The 17,127-nt window shown below is 34.8% G+C and overlaps 1 protein-coding gene across 1 annotated transcript in view; it reads right to left on the reverse strand.

Annotated features, from left to right (window-relative positions):
* The window catches only part of CFAP47 (cilia and flagella associated protein 47), an 859,036-nt gene that overhangs the window by 490,925 nt on the left and 350,984 nt on the right, over positions 1–17,127 (reverse strand). Inside the window, exons 39-40 of the mRNA XM_044669214.1 lie at positions 14,440–14,528; positions 5,812–5,898 (exon numbers count right to left, since the gene is read on the reverse strand). Coding sequence (XP_044525149.1) covers positions 5,812–5,898; positions 14,440–14,528 — 176 coding nt within the window. The remainder of the gene's footprint in view (positions 1–5,811; positions 5,899–14,439; positions 14,529–17,127) is intronic.

The following is a 17,127-nucleotide window of genomic DNA, read 5'->3' on the forward strand; positions in this document are numbered from 1 at the left end:
AGTGTTTCTAGTACTATGTTGAATAATAGAGGTGATAATGGGCATCCTTGTTTCACTCCTGATCTTATTGGGAAGGCTTCTAATTTATCCTCATTGCATATGATGCTTGTTGATGGTTTTAGGTATATACTGTTTATTATTTTTAGGAAAGGTCCTTCTATTCCTATACTTTTCAGTGTTTTCAATAGGAATGGATGCTATATTTTGTCAAAGGCTTTTTCAGCATCTATTGAGATAATCATGTGATTTTTGTTTGTTAGACTGTTGATATGGTCAATTATGTGGATGGTTTTCCTAATGTTGAACCATCCTTGCATTCCTGGTATAAATCCCATCTGGTCCTGGTGGATGATCTTTGTAATTACTTGCTGGAGTCTCTTTGCTAGTGTTCTATTTAAAATTTTTGCATCTATGTTCATTAGGGAGATTGGTCTATAGTTTTCTTTCTCTGTTTTTGATCTCCCTGGCTTTGGAATCAGTACCATTATTTGTGTCATAAAAGGAATTTGGTAGGACTCCTTCTTTGCTTATCATATCAAATAATTTGTATAGTATTGGGATTAGTTGCTCTTTGAATGTCTGATAGAATTCACTTGTGAATCAATCAGGCCCTGGCAATTTTTTCTTAGGGACTTCTTTGATGGCTTGTTCAATTTCTTTTTCTGGTATGGGATTATTTAGGTATCCTATTTCTTCTGCTGTTAATCTAAGCAATTTATATTTCTGTAAATATTCATCCATATCTCCTAAATTGTTATATTTGTTGCCATATAATTGGGCAAAATAGTTTTTAATGATTCCCTTAATTTCCCCTTCATTAGAGGTGAGGTCTCCCTTTTCATCTTTGATACTATCAATTTGGTTTTCTTCTTTCCTTTTTTTTATTAGATTGACCAGTACTTTGTCAATTTTATCTGTTTTTTCAAAATACCAGCTTCTAGTCTTATTTATTAATTCAATAGTTCTTTTACTTTCGATTTTATTAATTTCTCCCTTGATTTTTAATATTTCTAATTTAGTTTTCATATGGGGATTTGTAATTTGCTCCCTTTCTAATTTTTTAAGTTGGATGCCCAATTCATTAATCTCTACCCTTCTTAATTTGTTAATATATGCACTCAAGGATATAAATTTTCCCCTGAGAACTGCCTTGGCTGCATCCCACAGAGTTTGGTAGGATGTCTCATCATTGTCATTTTCTTCAATGAAATTGTTGATTGTTTCTATGATTTCTTCGACTAACTGGTTTTAGAGAATCATATTACTTAATTTCAAATTAGTTTTTGATTTGCCTGTCCAGGTGCCCTTACTAATTATTATTTTTATTGCATTATGATCTGAGAAGGTTACATTTATTATTTCTGCTCTTTTGCATTTGTTTGCAATGTTTCTATGCCATATTACATGGTCAATCTTTGTGAATGTACCATGTGCAGCTAAAAAGAAGGTGTATTCCTTTTTGTCCCTATTTATTTTTCTCCACATATCAATTAAATCTAATTTTTCTAGGACTTCATTCACCTCTCTTACCTCTTTCTTACTTACTTTTCTGGTTTGATTTATCTAGATCTGAAAGAGGAATATTTAGATCTCCCACTATTATGGTTTTACTATCTATTTCCTTCTTGAGCTCTGCCAGTTTCTCCTTTATGAATTTGGATGCTATACCACTTGGTGCATACATATTGAGCAGTGTTATTTCCTCATTGTTTATGCTGCCTTTAATCAGGATGTAATGACCTTCCCTGTCTTTTTTAATCATATCTATTTTTACTTTGGCTTTGTCAGAAATCATAATAGCCACTCCTACCTTCTTTTTCTCATTTGACACCCAAAAGATTTTGCTCAAGCCCTTAACCTTAAACTTGAGTATGTCCACCCACCTCATATATGTTTCTTGTAGACAACATATGGTAGGATTTGGGTTTCTAATCCACGCTGGTATTTGCTTCCGTTTTATGAGTGAGTTCATCCCATTCACATTCAGAGTTATAATTATCAGTTGTGCATTCGCTGACATTTTTGTATCCTCCCCTATTCCTACCTCTTCTTCTTACACTATTTCCTTTTAAACCAGTGGTTTGCTTTAAGCCAGTATCCCTTATCCCCTCCCTTGATTAACTTCCCTTTCTGCCCCCTCCCTTATTATTCTCCTCTTTTTATTTTTAAAGGTCTAATGAATTCCCTCCCTATTCTTCTCCCCTCCCTTTTTTGACCTCCCCACTCCCCTGCTCCCCTTGGTTTATCCCTTCTGACTTTCTCAGTAGGGTTAGATAGAGTTTTATATCCCAATGGATAACATGGCTACTCTTCCCTCTCTGGTTTGATTACACTTAGATTAAGGTTTAAATATTACCTCTTAATGTTCTCTTCTTCTCCTTCTTATAATAGTATTTGTCCCCTCCCCTTCCCATGCCCTCTTTGTGAGTAACAGAATATCCTATTTTTCTTATTCACTCAAGTTTCTCATTGTGTCCCCTACTATTCACTGCCCTCTTTCCCACCCCGCCCCATATCATCTTAGACCATTTAGTATTCCACCCTCTGCCTATGAATTATTCTTCTGATTACTATAATAGTGAATACTATAATAGTGAATAGAGTTCACTACAGAGAATTATACATAGCATTTCTCCACATAGGAATACAGATAATTAGATCTTATTGAAGTCCTTAAAGAGGCAATTTAAAAATTATGAGTTTTCTTTCTTTCCCCTCTGTTTCTTATTTACCTTTTCATGTTTCTCTTGATTTTTGTGGTTGGATATCAAACTTTCCATTTAGTCCTGGTCTTTTCTGGACAAATACTTGGAAATCTTCAATTTTGTTGAACGCCCATTCTTTCCCCTTGAAATATATGTTTAGTTTTGATGGGTAGTTGATCCGTGGTTGTAGGCCCAGTTCTCTTGCTTTTCTAAATATCATATTCCAAGCCTTGTGGTCTTTTAGTTTTGAGGCTGCCAGATCCTGTGTTATCCTGATTGGTGCTCCTTGATATTTGAATTGTCTCTTTCTGGCTTCCTGTAAGATTTTTTTTATTTTACTTGGAAGTTCTTGAATTTGGCTATTATATTCCTGGGTGTTGACTTTTCTGGGTCCAGTGTCGAGGGTGATATATGGATCCTTTCAATGTCTATATTGCCCTCTTGTTGTAGAACTTCAGGGCAATTTTGCTGAATAATTATCTTTAGTATGGAGTCCAAATTTCTATTAATTTCTGTTTTTTCAGGAAGACCAATGATTCTCAAATTGTCTCTTCTAGCTCTGTTTTCTTAGTCTGTCAATTTCTCATTGAGATATTTCATGTTTCCTTCTATTTTATCAGTCTTTTGACTTTGTTTTATTTGTTCTTGCTGTCTTGAGAGATCATTAGCTTCTAATTGCTCAATTCTAGCCTTTAGGGACTGGTTTTCAGTTATAATCTTTTGGTTTTCCTTTTTAATCTGGGCATTTCTGGTCTTCAGTTGACTTGCCTCACTTTCCAATCGTGAAATTCTGCCTTTTAAACTGTTATTTTCTTGCCAGATCTCTTCCATCTTTCTCATCATCTCAGATTTGAACTCTTCAATTGCCTGTGACCAGTTTTCATTATTTTGGGAAGGTTTGGATGTGATTATTAGTTTGTTCTCCTCTGCTGTTTGCTCTGCTATCTGGACTTTCTCTGTGTAAATGTTGTCCAGTGTTACAGATTTCTTCTTGATGATCTTTCTCTTTTGGGGTTCTTGAGAATGGCTTGCCATTGTTAGCCCTGTGCCCTCTCAGGTTTTTCCTCACACCCAGAGTCTGTTTGCGCTCTCTAGGCTCCTGAAGTCTCAGATCTCGTTGTTCTCAGGTTCAAGCCTCCTGGCGGCACCTTTCTTTGTTCCTCTGTCTGAGCCTCCTTTAATAGTTTCAGGCACTTTTTTCACAGTCTTGCACCCTTCTGCACTGGGTCCTCACTCAAGGTTCACTCCTGTGCTCAGGATCCAAGTCTGCTCCTGCACTCAGGATCTGTGGACTCAAGAGCCTGCACTTGGGCCTGTGCTCAGGGTCTGAGTTCAAAGTCCATGCGTGTTCTTTAGCCTCTTGGGGTCTTAAGTCTTGCTGCTATCAGGAACAGGCCCTGGTGACCCCAGGTAGCTGCCAAGGACTTAATGAGTGCCCCAAGCTTGCTCTAGCTCTTGTGCGCTGGCTTTGGCACTGCAGGTGGTGTGGGGTGGGGGAGGGGTTGCTCAACTTGCTTTTTAGTGAGAGCTATTTTACCCCCTTATAGCATGGAAATGCCCCAATTCCACGTACCTTCAATGCTGCGCCCTGTTGTGGAGTCCCTTCGTTCCTCTGGATTTGTTTTTATGTCTTTTTGAGGAGTCCTATATGTTTCAGTTAGGAGAGGTTATGCAGCTGCTTTTTACTCAGCTGCCATCTTAACCAGGAAGTCCCGTCCTATATTTCTAAAGAAGATTTATTAAATTGAAGCATAAATTTCATTTTTATTAGATTGAAGATGGTATCCAAGTCTCTCAAAATATTTTTTTTAATCCAGAGAATCATCTAGTGTGCTAGTAACCCTCATGATTTCATGACCTCTCTGGATTAGATAAGATTGCTATCAATCTATTAATAAGATTTTAATAAGTATCTATGACAGGTTAATCGTCATTGAATGTTAGGATTACAAAGACAAAAATGGATTCATATTACTTATTTCATAAAATATATGTACATCAATGAGAGTATCAATATTTAAAATATTTTTACACTATGATGTTATTAGTATAAAGAACCTTTCTATACCAATGCAAATCAAAACCTCTGTAATTCATAATCTCCATAATCTCATTCAATCAATAAGCATTTTAAGTGTCTTCTATGTGTCAGGCACCTTGCTAAAAGGTAGGGATACAAAAAGAAGCAAAAAATAATCTTGCCATTGAGATTTTCACAATATAATTGGGGAGGGGATAAGAAAATATGTACAATCATTATAAATAGCAAATAACTTTTAAAAGGAAGATACTAGAAATAAGAGGCATTTGGGGGAAAAAGCGTCCTGTAGAAGATGGCATTTCAATTGGGTCTTGAAGGAAGTCAGGGAAACCTGTAGGCAGATGCAAAGGAAAGCATTCCAGACATCAGGAATAGTCAAGGAGAATGTTTGGAGCCAAGAGTTTGTGTATCTTGTAGGAGATACAGCAAGAAAGCCATGGTCACTGGGCTGAAGAGTACATAGTAGAAAGTAAAGTATAAGGAGCCTGGAAAGTAAAGTAAAATTGTTAATGAAATCTAAAATCAAGATGTTAGTATGCTTATCCATATTGATGCTCAAGTTATCAAATATGATGGCAAGTGACGGGGTAAGAACAAGTCAGGTTCAGTTTGTGAGACTACAGGTAAAAAAGAATCTAAGAGATAGAGAAGCAAGGGAGCTTACTTGCAACACAATGAAAGACAGTAAAGAAGCTGGTAGAAATAAATACAATTGTGAAAAAAAGAGCTGTACATAGTAGCAAATGAGAAGTAGCAGCAAGAATGGGTTTACAATAGTTGTGAAAATTAAAGATAAAAGGTACCAGAGTAATAAGAAGATGGGAAGTAAGCTGGGAGGACATATTAAACATAGAAAAGGATTAAACAAGTAGAATCTTTCAATGGACATGCAAATGCTGGGGAACATAGAATGTGGGCTACAATGATGAATAACAGTGTCAACATCTGAGGAGATATAAATCAACTTCAAAATTGTAAACTTGGGATAAATTTTGTTAGAATCTGAATTATGTAGACTATAACCTTATTCATTCAATGAAAAAATTAGAAAACAGTGATATTTACCCAGGTTGTTCATCCTTTGCCAATTGGTTTAGTTCATTTATTTGTGATGTCTGAAACACAAAGGTTGAGGATTCCACCAAATTAACACTGAAATAAATGTAGCAAGAATAATTAAAATACTGGAATGTCCACTAGATTTAAAAATGTCTTAGAGACATGAAACTACCAAAGTACAGATAAAAAGCAACATTTCTTTCTATCTACTAAAATTAATTGCAATTCTAACATTATAATTTCCTAAAAATGTTTGAAAAATCTTCCTGTTCTACTCACAATGTGAATGCAAAAGATAGTATCAGTCTCTATTCCTGTTTCCCTTTGAAAGTTATCCAGCCTGCAGAATGAAAATTTTTTTCTAATTGTATTCCCTAGTCAGAGAAAGAGAAAATCATAATATTTTGGTCTATATTTGTTGTTGGAGCTCTTCTTTCAATGATATTTGCACAAAGGAGGAGAAATATTCCAATCATTACTGAGCATTGCCATAATAGTGGCCAGCAGGAGGAGAGTTCAAGGCAAAGTGTGATAAAAATTAGAGTCAGTCAACCTGGGTTCAAATAAAGTTATGCTATTTATTACTCATGTGACCTGTTGCAAATTATTTCAACTCTCTCAATGTTAGCTTCTTCATCTATATAAATGAATGGGTTAAGACTATGACAATATTTTATTTTGAAATTTAAAATGTTCTTAATTCACCACACAAAAACAGATGACATCCAGATTCAGTGTGCACGCAGGCCATTATTTGACAGCCTCTGGACTATAAGATTTATAAGGGACCTTCTTGCTCTAAATTAACTCCTACTTTGTTAATCAATGAAATTTTAAAAGACAGGGAGTCTTAACTTCCATACTGACAAGAAAACCAATAAAAACCCATATTTATCTGCTATTTTAAAATAATTTTAAATAATCACTAATGAAGAGTTTATTGCTCTCTGTTCTAATAGGTCTGTTACCAGCTATTACTATAAAACCAGGAAATAATGAAGACACATTCAAAGCCAACTAAAATGTCTAGAGACTTTGTGAGAAGAAAAGCATTATTATTATTATTATTATTATTATTATTATTATTACAAACATGAAAATTTTGGAATATGTTAAAATCAAAATAAGCAACATAATGAAAGATGTTTGATGGAATTTGTGGTATAATCATACATTAATTATTTGACCACTGATTAGTCAGGTAAAGAAACAGTAACAGAATTTGTTACCACTCAAGATAGGTGGAAAGAATTAAGTTGTTATGCAAGAATTTATAAGGAAAAATAAAGCCTCAGTTGTTCTTTGTTAAAGGTTATGTGCAGTTTGCTGTCAGGGCCATACTCAGAACTGTCCAGCATTGTAGAACCTATCATAGCTTATGTTCCACTAATATAGTCTTCAATGACCTAAAATCACCTCCATGCCATATTGAGGACTAGGATTTTGCAGGGAAGGATGCTAACAGCAACATATTTTGTCTGCTTTCAGAACCCCAGCACAGCTAAGTATGTTGGAGCACATAATCATCAGGCTGGCCAGTTGGTAATTGATTTTTTGGCCATGAAACAAAAGAAATATATTCCCCATTTCCCTATATCTGCCATGGTACTGTCCAAGTGTTAGGAAAGGGCACTGCAATCTTTAAGTTTTTAAAACATCTGCAGGGAAGCTAGGTGGATCAATGGATTGAGAGCCGAGCAGAAAGACAAGAGGTCCTGGGTTCAAATGTGACCTCAGACACTTCCTAGCTCTGTGACGTTGGCCAACTCACTTTTAACTCTCTGCCTCACCCTTACCGCTCTTTTGCCTTAGAACCAATACTTAATATTTAGTCTAAGACAGAAGGTAAAGGTTTAAAAAACTCTAACTATCCAGTTTACTGTTAATACTCAAAGTAGCTGCTTCTACCAAAACAGGCAGCAATGAGCCAATGAGTAGATGACCCAAACCCTACTAGTTACTTCTATACTCCACCAGAATTGTACTTCAGTTATCTTAAATCCATTCTCAATCCTCACTGTAATCTCCAGGTACTCTATCCTTCCCTGCTTTCCCAGGCTATCACACTCTCTCTGGATTCAATTGTGTCCCTCCAAAATCTTGGGCCTATAATTAAATATTCCAAATTTACATCTTTAGCTGTCTTTGAGTTCCTCAACCCTTTCCATTTATCCTTTCCAAAACTCAAATCTTAGATTACTCCCACCTTCTGCTTATTTATTTATTTGCTGCTACCTCTTGTCTGAAACTGACTTGATACATGCTGTTTGGTTCTTTGGTAAGGGGAACACCAGAAAGAAGGAATTCACTATTCTAAGTGACTTGCCACTTTTTTACATTCACTTGAAAGCTCTGAATTTGGATTAAGACATCCCTGTATTTTCAATTTGGTAATTCTTCCAAGAGGCAATTATTAATTATTTCTATTTTTAATTCGTCCTCTACTTTTCTGATAGTCACTTCTCTTTTGGATTTTTTCAAAACATAATGTGAGTACTTTCATTCTAATTAGGAAAAATATGTCAATAAGTAAACACATATGAAATATAGAAAGAATTCAAAGTAATATTAAAGGAGAAGGCATTTGCAACTGGAAGGACTGAAAAAGGGTCTCGATATTTGAGTTGAAACCTGGAAGAAGTTAAAAAAATAAATAAAAGATGGAGATGAGGGGCAAAGAATCCCAAGCATGGAGGGTAGACAGTAAAAATTCATGGAGTCTAGAAATGGAACATCGTTTTTCAAATAATTTTAGGAGGACAGGTGTAACTGGATGACCAAAGTTGTAGAGGAGAATAAGAAATATAATAAGAAACCTGGAAATCTAGAAAAGGACCAGTTTATGAAAAGCTTTAAATGCTAAACAGAGGGATTTATATTTGAACCTAGGGTCAATAGGGAGCCATAAGAGCAGGGATAGTGATAGTTATATTGGTGCTTTGGAAAAATAATCTTGGAAAATAAGTGCAGGATGGATTGGAGTAGAAAAAAACTTGAAATAAAGAACCAGTTAAAAGTCTACTTCTAGGAGAGTTCTAGGAGAGTTGATGAGGGCTTGAGCTAAGGTTGTGACTATATTGCTGAAGGAAAAAAAAAGAAGCTGAATAAGGTAGAAATGAACCCCAAAAAGAGACATGTTGTAAGTGTATAATTGGCAAGATTTGACAAGGGTTTGGATATGCAATGTGAGCAAAGAATGAGAAGTTAAGCATAACACTGAGTTTCCAAGCCTGGGTAACAAGAAGGATGATGATTCCCTCAATGATGATAAAGAAGTTTGGAAGACAGAAAAGTTTGGGGCCAAAAATAAGGAATTGTCTTATGGACATGTTTAGTTTGAGATGTTGTTGCAAATCCAGTTTGAAATGTCCCAGATGCAGTTTGAAATGTGTGACTATAACTCACAAAAGAATCCAGGGCTAGATAGATAGAATTAGGAACTGAATCCATAGGAGCTAATAAAGCAACCAAGCAAAAGAGTGTAGAGGAAAAAGAGATAATGTCCCAGGACACAGCTAACAGACATGACAAGGATGAATCAGCAAAAGAGAGTAGAAGAAGGCAGTAGGACAGATAGAAAGAGGAGCAGGAGAGATAAATATAAGAAAAGAAAGAAAAGAAAGAATAAATAGGAGAAAAGAGACTTTGACAAGTTGAACACATTCAGAGGATAGCTACGTTTGATAATGAAGTTAATTGAAAATCAACTTTCCTGTACATGAACTGAAAGAACTACAGGGAAAGACCTAATGTAAAGATAAGATAGTCACTTTCTTCAAAAGTAGATAGAGCTGGACAAAAGACTTTTTTATCTTTTTTTTTTTTTTCTGTATGTGTCTTTTGTCTGGGCAAAAGACAAAAGACAAAAGTCTTCAAAAAGACCTAAGTTTCAAATCCTTTTTCAGTCATTAGCTGTGTAATCCTGGACAAGTCACTAACTTTTCTGTTCCTCAGTTTATTCATCTGTAAAATGAGAAAGTTGAACTTGATATGTCTAAGATGCCTTTCTGCTTAAATTCTATCATTTTAATTCAGATATGTAGTACAGAGAGGGGGGGTCATAGCAGTTTTTACAGGCTTTGGCTGAGTTCTAATGTCAGTTAGGAGTTTAGAATCTTGGAAGAAAGTTTCAGTCGGACCTGGGACCTCGTGGAGAGAGCCAGGGCCAGCCGAGCTGCTTCTTCTCCTTTCTAAAGATTGAAAATTTAGCCTAGCTTTGGAGTACTTATTTGAGATTTGTTAATTTAGATAAACCCTTTGAATCTCCATATCCTACTTCATTTCCCTACCTTCCTTCCCTTACCTAATGTCTGTGATGAGTGAATGAGGAGAGTGAATCAGAGAGTAGTTTCAAATCTGTGAGGGTTTAGCTATACTCTTGCAGTACTTTATCTAGAGAGGTTAGGTAGTTATCATCATATTCCCTTTTGATTTCAAGATCACCTTGAGAGTTGATTCAGGGCAGGACCTTGCTCAAATCCCATCTCTGCTTCCCTTCCCCCACCTGAGGTTTCTTTAAACAACCATTAGGGCTGCCTTTAATCCCATTTACCTGACAATTTAACCTGAGAAGACAATAAACCCCTTTTGTGTTTAAAATAGACCATTTAGTTATTTTGTCAGTTAATTATTAAGAAAAGGAAAGAAGAGGAATGGAACCAACATACTCTGGGCTTGAAGGGAAGCCAGGTATCCATTTTTTTTAAACCCTTGTACTTCGGTGTATTGTCTCATAGGTTGGTAAGGGTGGGCAATGGGGGTCAAGTGACTTGCCCAGGGTCACACATCTGGGAAGTGGCTGAGGCCGGGTTTGAACCTAGGACCTCCTGTCTCTAGGCCTGACTCTCACTCCTCTGAGCTACCCAGCTGCCCCTAGGTATCCATCTTGAAGGAAGGTGTAACTTCAAAACAAGTCCCTTCCTGTGAAATTAACTAAAGGCTGTAATTAATTTCAGTTCAGTCTATTTCCCTCAGTTTGTCTTTAGTCTAAGTCCTAGTCTATAAGCCCTGCTGCTCTTTGCCTGTTTAAATTAATTCCTCCTCTCCCTGAAGATCTTTGTTACCTTCAGTGTTATATTCCCTGACTTCAGCCTCATATTATATCCTGAATCTCACTATTCCATCCTACCTGCAACTCATATTATTTACCTAGCAAGTCCCTGACAACATCCCTTCAAAATCCCCTTTAACCTAACGCCTTTCCCAAATACTCTCATAACACATAGTAATGAAAAATTCCTTTTTCACAGAGAATGGATTAATGCATATGTGTTATAGGTAAGCATATCTGAGCTCAATATAAAAAGAAATTCTCTAGAAAATTAGAGTCTGATTAATTGAAAGGTCCTGCTTCACAAAATAAGGTTCCTAACACTGGAGGTTCTTTAGCACAAGAAGCTGTGGCTGAGGGCTCAATAGCATCAGGAATGTTGTAAATATGAGAAAAGTTATTTCTAGTAGAAGTTAGACTAAATAATATTAAAAGTTCCTTTGGACCCTTGTGATTTTACGAGTCTATGATTTTATGCACTACTTTATGCAATGTAAAGAATGTAAAATAGATAAATGGGAAGAAAAAGAAATAAAATTATACTCCTAAATTGCCTGTCCTGAGTTTAATAAGTCAGTATCATCCAATGAAAAGAATTATAAGTCTGGTAGGCAAGAGACCTGGGTTCAAGAATAATAAGTTGGTGTCTCCTTTTTCATATTTTTTTTCAAGAGGAGACACTAATACCTAATACTTTCTTTTTAAAATGATTTTTAAACCATTATCTTGCATCTTAGAATCAATAATGTGTATTGGTTCCAATGCAGGAGAGTGGCAAAGGCTAGATAATGAGAGTTAAATGACTTGCCCAGGATCACACAGCTAGAAAGTATCTGAAGTCAGATTTTAACCCATGACCTCCCACCTCTAGACATGGTCCTCAGTCCACAGTGCTCCCTAGTTGTTCCCTACTTCAAGTGATTTTTTTGGAAGCTCACATAAGATAGTATGTAAGAAAACTTATGGAAAAGAATATACTGGAAAGAATTATGTCAGGAGTCCTAGATTCTACTTCTGTCTCAGACTTTTACCAGCTACTAGATATGGCCAGGAGCAAAACACTTCAGCTCTGGATGCCTGGGACAGTTATCTAGCATTATAAGTTACTACACTGGTGAAGGATTTTTCCATGCTGAGAATTCTCTACTTAAATGTAATCTGAGGACTAGATAATGAAACAAAGACAAATCTAAACCATGTATCACCTTAAAGTGATATGTAAATGTGAGCTCTTTTTAGAAAGATGTAATAGTAGTTTAATGGGATTTTGTGCTTAGCACATTGCTTGGTACATAGTAGGTGCCAAATAAATGTTGATTGATTGATTGGCTCTCAATACTTCTCTCCAGAGAGAGAAGCCTGGGAACCCTTCTGCTGAGTGAGGCATGATGATGTGTAATCCTAGCGTATGGAAGAGGTTTTGGAACATGTATAGACATTCTGTACCTGCGTCTGGCCTGCCTTTGAAGAATCCAAAATGGAGCAATGTTACAAGGCCATAGTTGTCCTCGGCAGGATGTGATCCAATGCCTTAGTCATTATCTCCTTGTCTCTCATTGCATGCTCTCAATGAAGGAGTAAAATCCAAGAGCAAAATCCACCGCGAAAAGAGGCTGAGGCCAACTAAAGCTTTTTGAAGGTTGTCTCCTTTCATATTCCAAAAGTGCAACTAAGAAAAGAGGCTATTCCCATGCACAGGATGCCAGACCTCCAGAAACAATTACAGAATGTCTACACATGCTCTACAGACTCACCAAGGTACTTTATTTACAAAAATATGGAGTTCTCCAAGAAATAGGCTCCCCAGGCTCCCCTTGAGGATAGCCTTGAGTGTAAATCAATCAATAAATATTTACTAAATGCCTACTATGTGCCAGGTACTGTGCTATGTGAAATCCCTCAGTACTTTACTATTACACATTTCTACAAGAAATAATTTACACTTTAATAGCATTTTAAGATTTGCAACAATATTGTGAGGTAGATAGTTGAGATTTGTCTTTTTTTTTTGGTTGTCAAATCTATAATTTCATCAGCTCAGCACAAGTACCACTACACTAACATTGTTCACAGTAATAACCCAAGTGCTCATTTACATGCACAAAATGTCTTAACCGATTCTATAATATTAAATTAAAATTGTTCAAGTTCATTCATTTTTCAGAAGTTTATGATTTTTCATGATCCTATTTAGGGTTTTCTTAGCAGAGATAATAGAGTGGCTTGCCATTTCCTTCTCCAGCTCATTCTACAGATGAAGAAACTGAGGCAAACACTGTGCTACCTAGCCAGCCTTAAATTCAAATGTCAACTAGCCTAAAAGTGAATACCATAAATCTATCTTAAAATCTCTGAACTTTCTTCTAACTTAAAAAGTTTTCTATTCTAGAATCACAAGCACAATAAAAACATTCCCAAGATTTTGAAAATACATAAAAGTATAATTCCTTCCAGTAACTTACTTATAGGCTTTCCATGAAATGTTACACAAGAGAAAGCAAGATTTTACATTATTCATCCTTTTTCTTTCTAGGAGCAAGAGTTAGGCATTTGGGGCTGTCTGAAATAATTTGTTTTCTCTGTTTATAAATCCGTCTATTTCAGTCACTTCTGTGTTCTTTGGTTTCTACACTTGATTACATAGCTTAAAAAGTTCAAAAATTCTCCTGCACCATGAGAATAGGAAGGAAAAATCTCAAGGCAATATTTTTATTGCAGGTATAAATTTTATTAAAGTTATCAGGATTAAATAATATAACTGATAACCTTACTCATGTGATTATCTTGAAATTAGCAAAGGATTAAAATATCAGAAGAATGACAGAAAAGGAAGCTATCAACTATTAAAATAACAAATATGGTTTCATTTAATTTATTTTTCTAAGGAACATTCCTAAATCTAAGGGAATATCAATTAAGCAAAAATTTTCAGTTCAGGTTCAGCTTCTTATTCATTCTCAGATATTTAACACTGCTTTCCCAGGTGATGTCATTTTTTAAATATTAAGGAAAGAAAGTATTAAAGAAATGAAATGTTTTTCTTTTGTATAATGTCCTAAAAATTATATCCAAGTCAGTTAAGTTCTATTCTAATTCCTCTAAATTATCCTTATCTCAAGAGAGATATAGATATGGTAAAAGTGGGGCACACGGTAATTGAGAGTAATGTAAGCTGTGACAAAAGTCTATTTCATGTTTTGCAGATATTTCAATTTTTAATATAACCAATGAAAAGAAGATTTGGGGGATAAATGTCTAATAATCATATGGTTTTGTTTCTCTTCAAAAAAACTGCTGGAGCAAATAGGGAAAAAGTCAGGTTCTGTGATCTCAACTTGATTAAAGCTCTAATTTTATTGCTATAAATTTTAAGCATAGCTTATTTATATTTACTTTCTATAGTAATTCACAGCTTATTATATATAACAATCATTTATAAATTTAAAATATAAACATATTTCATTTAACCTCAAATTTGCAAAATGAACATTTTAAAAAGGGAACTAAAATTATTTAACTTTGTAAAGACTTGAGATCCAAAGATTCCTTCACATTAGCTATCCTAAAATAGGAACATCATTTACCTGAATTCTCCTTCACTATGAAAAGGACTTTTAACATTCACAATGACTTCTTTCCATTGATAACATGGAGTTTTACATTTTACAATTTCCTGAAGCAAAATAAAAGGAAAATTATAGTTATAAATAAAAAATAATATTCTAAATTATAAAACGATCTATGCAATAATGAGGCTATCCAAATAAACATATATGCAACCATCAAAAATATCATATTTACTTATATTTTTCCCATTCCCTTTTTAACAGCTATTTTACTGTTAAAATAGATGAAGAACACAAAAACTTCTCATGCCACAATTTACTCAGAATTCTAAGGGATAATCAACTTATCAATGTACTCAATATCTTGCTTTTCATTGCATGACACATGACAGCAAAATTTTCCAGACTGTAAGATACGTTCCTTGGCAGGGAGTAAAAGACACAAAAGGAAATGCACAAAGCAGTTTCATATTTTTAATACAGTTCTTTTTCTAGTGGAAAAAATCAGTTTTTTCAAAAAAAATAAAGGTTTAAACCAAAATTAATACAAGTGAGACTAGTATCTCAAATTTTCCACAGTGAAGAGTAGATGCACATACAAAAACTCATTTAATATGGTATGGACAAATAAGGAAAAATTTCAGTTGATACATGTCAAAACTTAACAGTCTCCTAATATCAGTAACACAAAATGGAGGATCAGGACACATACATTATAACATTGGCCTTTTTGCTATATTGGAGCACGTCATATATAAATGGGAAGTCAAACAGGAAATTATATCTATCTTAACATCTGCTTTAACGTCATTCATTTTGGTCAATACAATAAACTGACAAACAAAGAGAGACATTCCCACAAAGATTACAACTTTTTTTTAATATAATGAGTGATTTTAAATACACCTGTTTTTCCAATGGAAAAATCCAGTTTTTCAATAAAAAAAAGGTTTAAACCAAAATTAATACAAGTAAGACTAGGGTCTCAAATTTTCCACAGTGCAGAGTAAATGCACACACAAAAAAATCATGTAATAAAATCAATTAATAACATAGACAACTTCCTGTCTCTGAGGGTGTGAACTTCCTTTCTCTGAGGATGTGAGCATCCTTGAATCAATGATAAAGGATCTTCAAATTCCTGACTGATTGAGTTAAAAAAAAAAAAACAAAGGGATGATAATTCCATTTTCATATAACAAACTTTGGAGCTAAAATGTAGTTTAACATTCATATTAATGATATTATTATACTTTTGATCATTATTTTGTTATACATGTTATAAAAGCCTTTATGAACAAATATGTTATATTTATTACATATTAATATTTATTTTGATATATCATTTTAATACATTTCAAATTTTATTATAATTAAAACATGATTCAAAATTATTTTTTATATTTTTGAAGGGTGTAAGGTGGAAACTACTTGTAATAATTTTGCATTTGAAAATCAGTAATCTTATGATGATTGATGGTATAAGTGAAAAGTTCAAAATTAATTTTAATAGATAATTTCTATTAGAATATTAATTATTCATTCATTGATTTAGAGACTGGGACTCCTATCTTGCTCAGGCTAGAAATTAGAAACCACTCTTGGGCTATATAACATTGCAGATCAGAAGGAAAGCTTTTATCTGCTGTTTCCAACTTGAGTCACTTCAAATCTAGCCTCAGACCTTCCGAGCTATGTAACTGAATGAGTCACTTAACCCCATTGTCTAGCTCTTACTGCTTTTTTGCTTTGGAACCAGTACCTAGTGTATCAATTTTATGACAGAAGGTAAGGTTTTTTTTAAAAGAGTATATACGTAGACAGAGGGCATGGGTTAAAATTTACTGATGGATAATTTCAAAAATATAACAGTAATAGTGAGAAAGATGGGTGTATTTGGAGAAGGGGGAAGGAAGATTCACCCATGAAAGAGATGTAGATAGAAGAATGAATTAAAAGTCAAAATCCAACAATAGCTTGTTTACAAGAAACATATTTACAACAGAGAGACATGGAGTAAAAATAAGGGACAGGAGCAGAATCCATAATGCTGAAACTGAGGATTAAAAAAAAAAGCAGAGGTAATAAACATGATCTCAGACAAAGCAAAAACAAAAATAGATATAATTAACCAAGGTGAGCAGGGAAACTGCATTTCACTAAATGGTACTATAGACAAGGAACTTAAATCAATATTAAACATATATGTACCAAATGGCATACCATCCAAACTGTTAAATAAAAAGCTTAATGAGTTACAGGAGGAAATAGACACTAAACTATCCTAGCAGGGGACCTCACCATTCCCCTCTCAGAACTATATTAATCAAATCTTAAAATAAATGAGAAAAAAGTTAAGGACACAAACAGAATTTTTTAAAAAAGTTATATATGAGGATTGGCCCATCAGGTGGAGATAAGAAGAGTCTACAAGGGGTTAAGATGGCGGCAGAGTAAGAAGCAGCTCTTAACCTCTCCTGACCGAAACATACAAAACTCCTCAAGGGGACATAAAAACAAGTCCAGACGAACGGAGGAACCCCACAACAGGGCACAGCGTGGAAGGTACGTGGAATCGAGACATTTCCAGGCTAAAAAGGGCTCTCACTCACTCAATCGCGAGCTGAGCAACCGCCCCACCCCCACCCCCTCCACACTCACCTGTAGCTCCGAACCCAGCTAAAAAGAAATAGAGCAAGTTTGGGG

The sequence above is a fragment of the Gracilinanus agilis genome, chromosome 3, assembly GCF_016433145.1.
Source record: "Gracilinanus agilis isolate LMUSP501 chromosome 3, AgileGrace, whole genome shotgun sequence".
NCBI lineage: Eukaryota > Metazoa > Chordata > Mammalia > Didelphimorphia > Didelphidae > Gracilinanus > Gracilinanus agilis.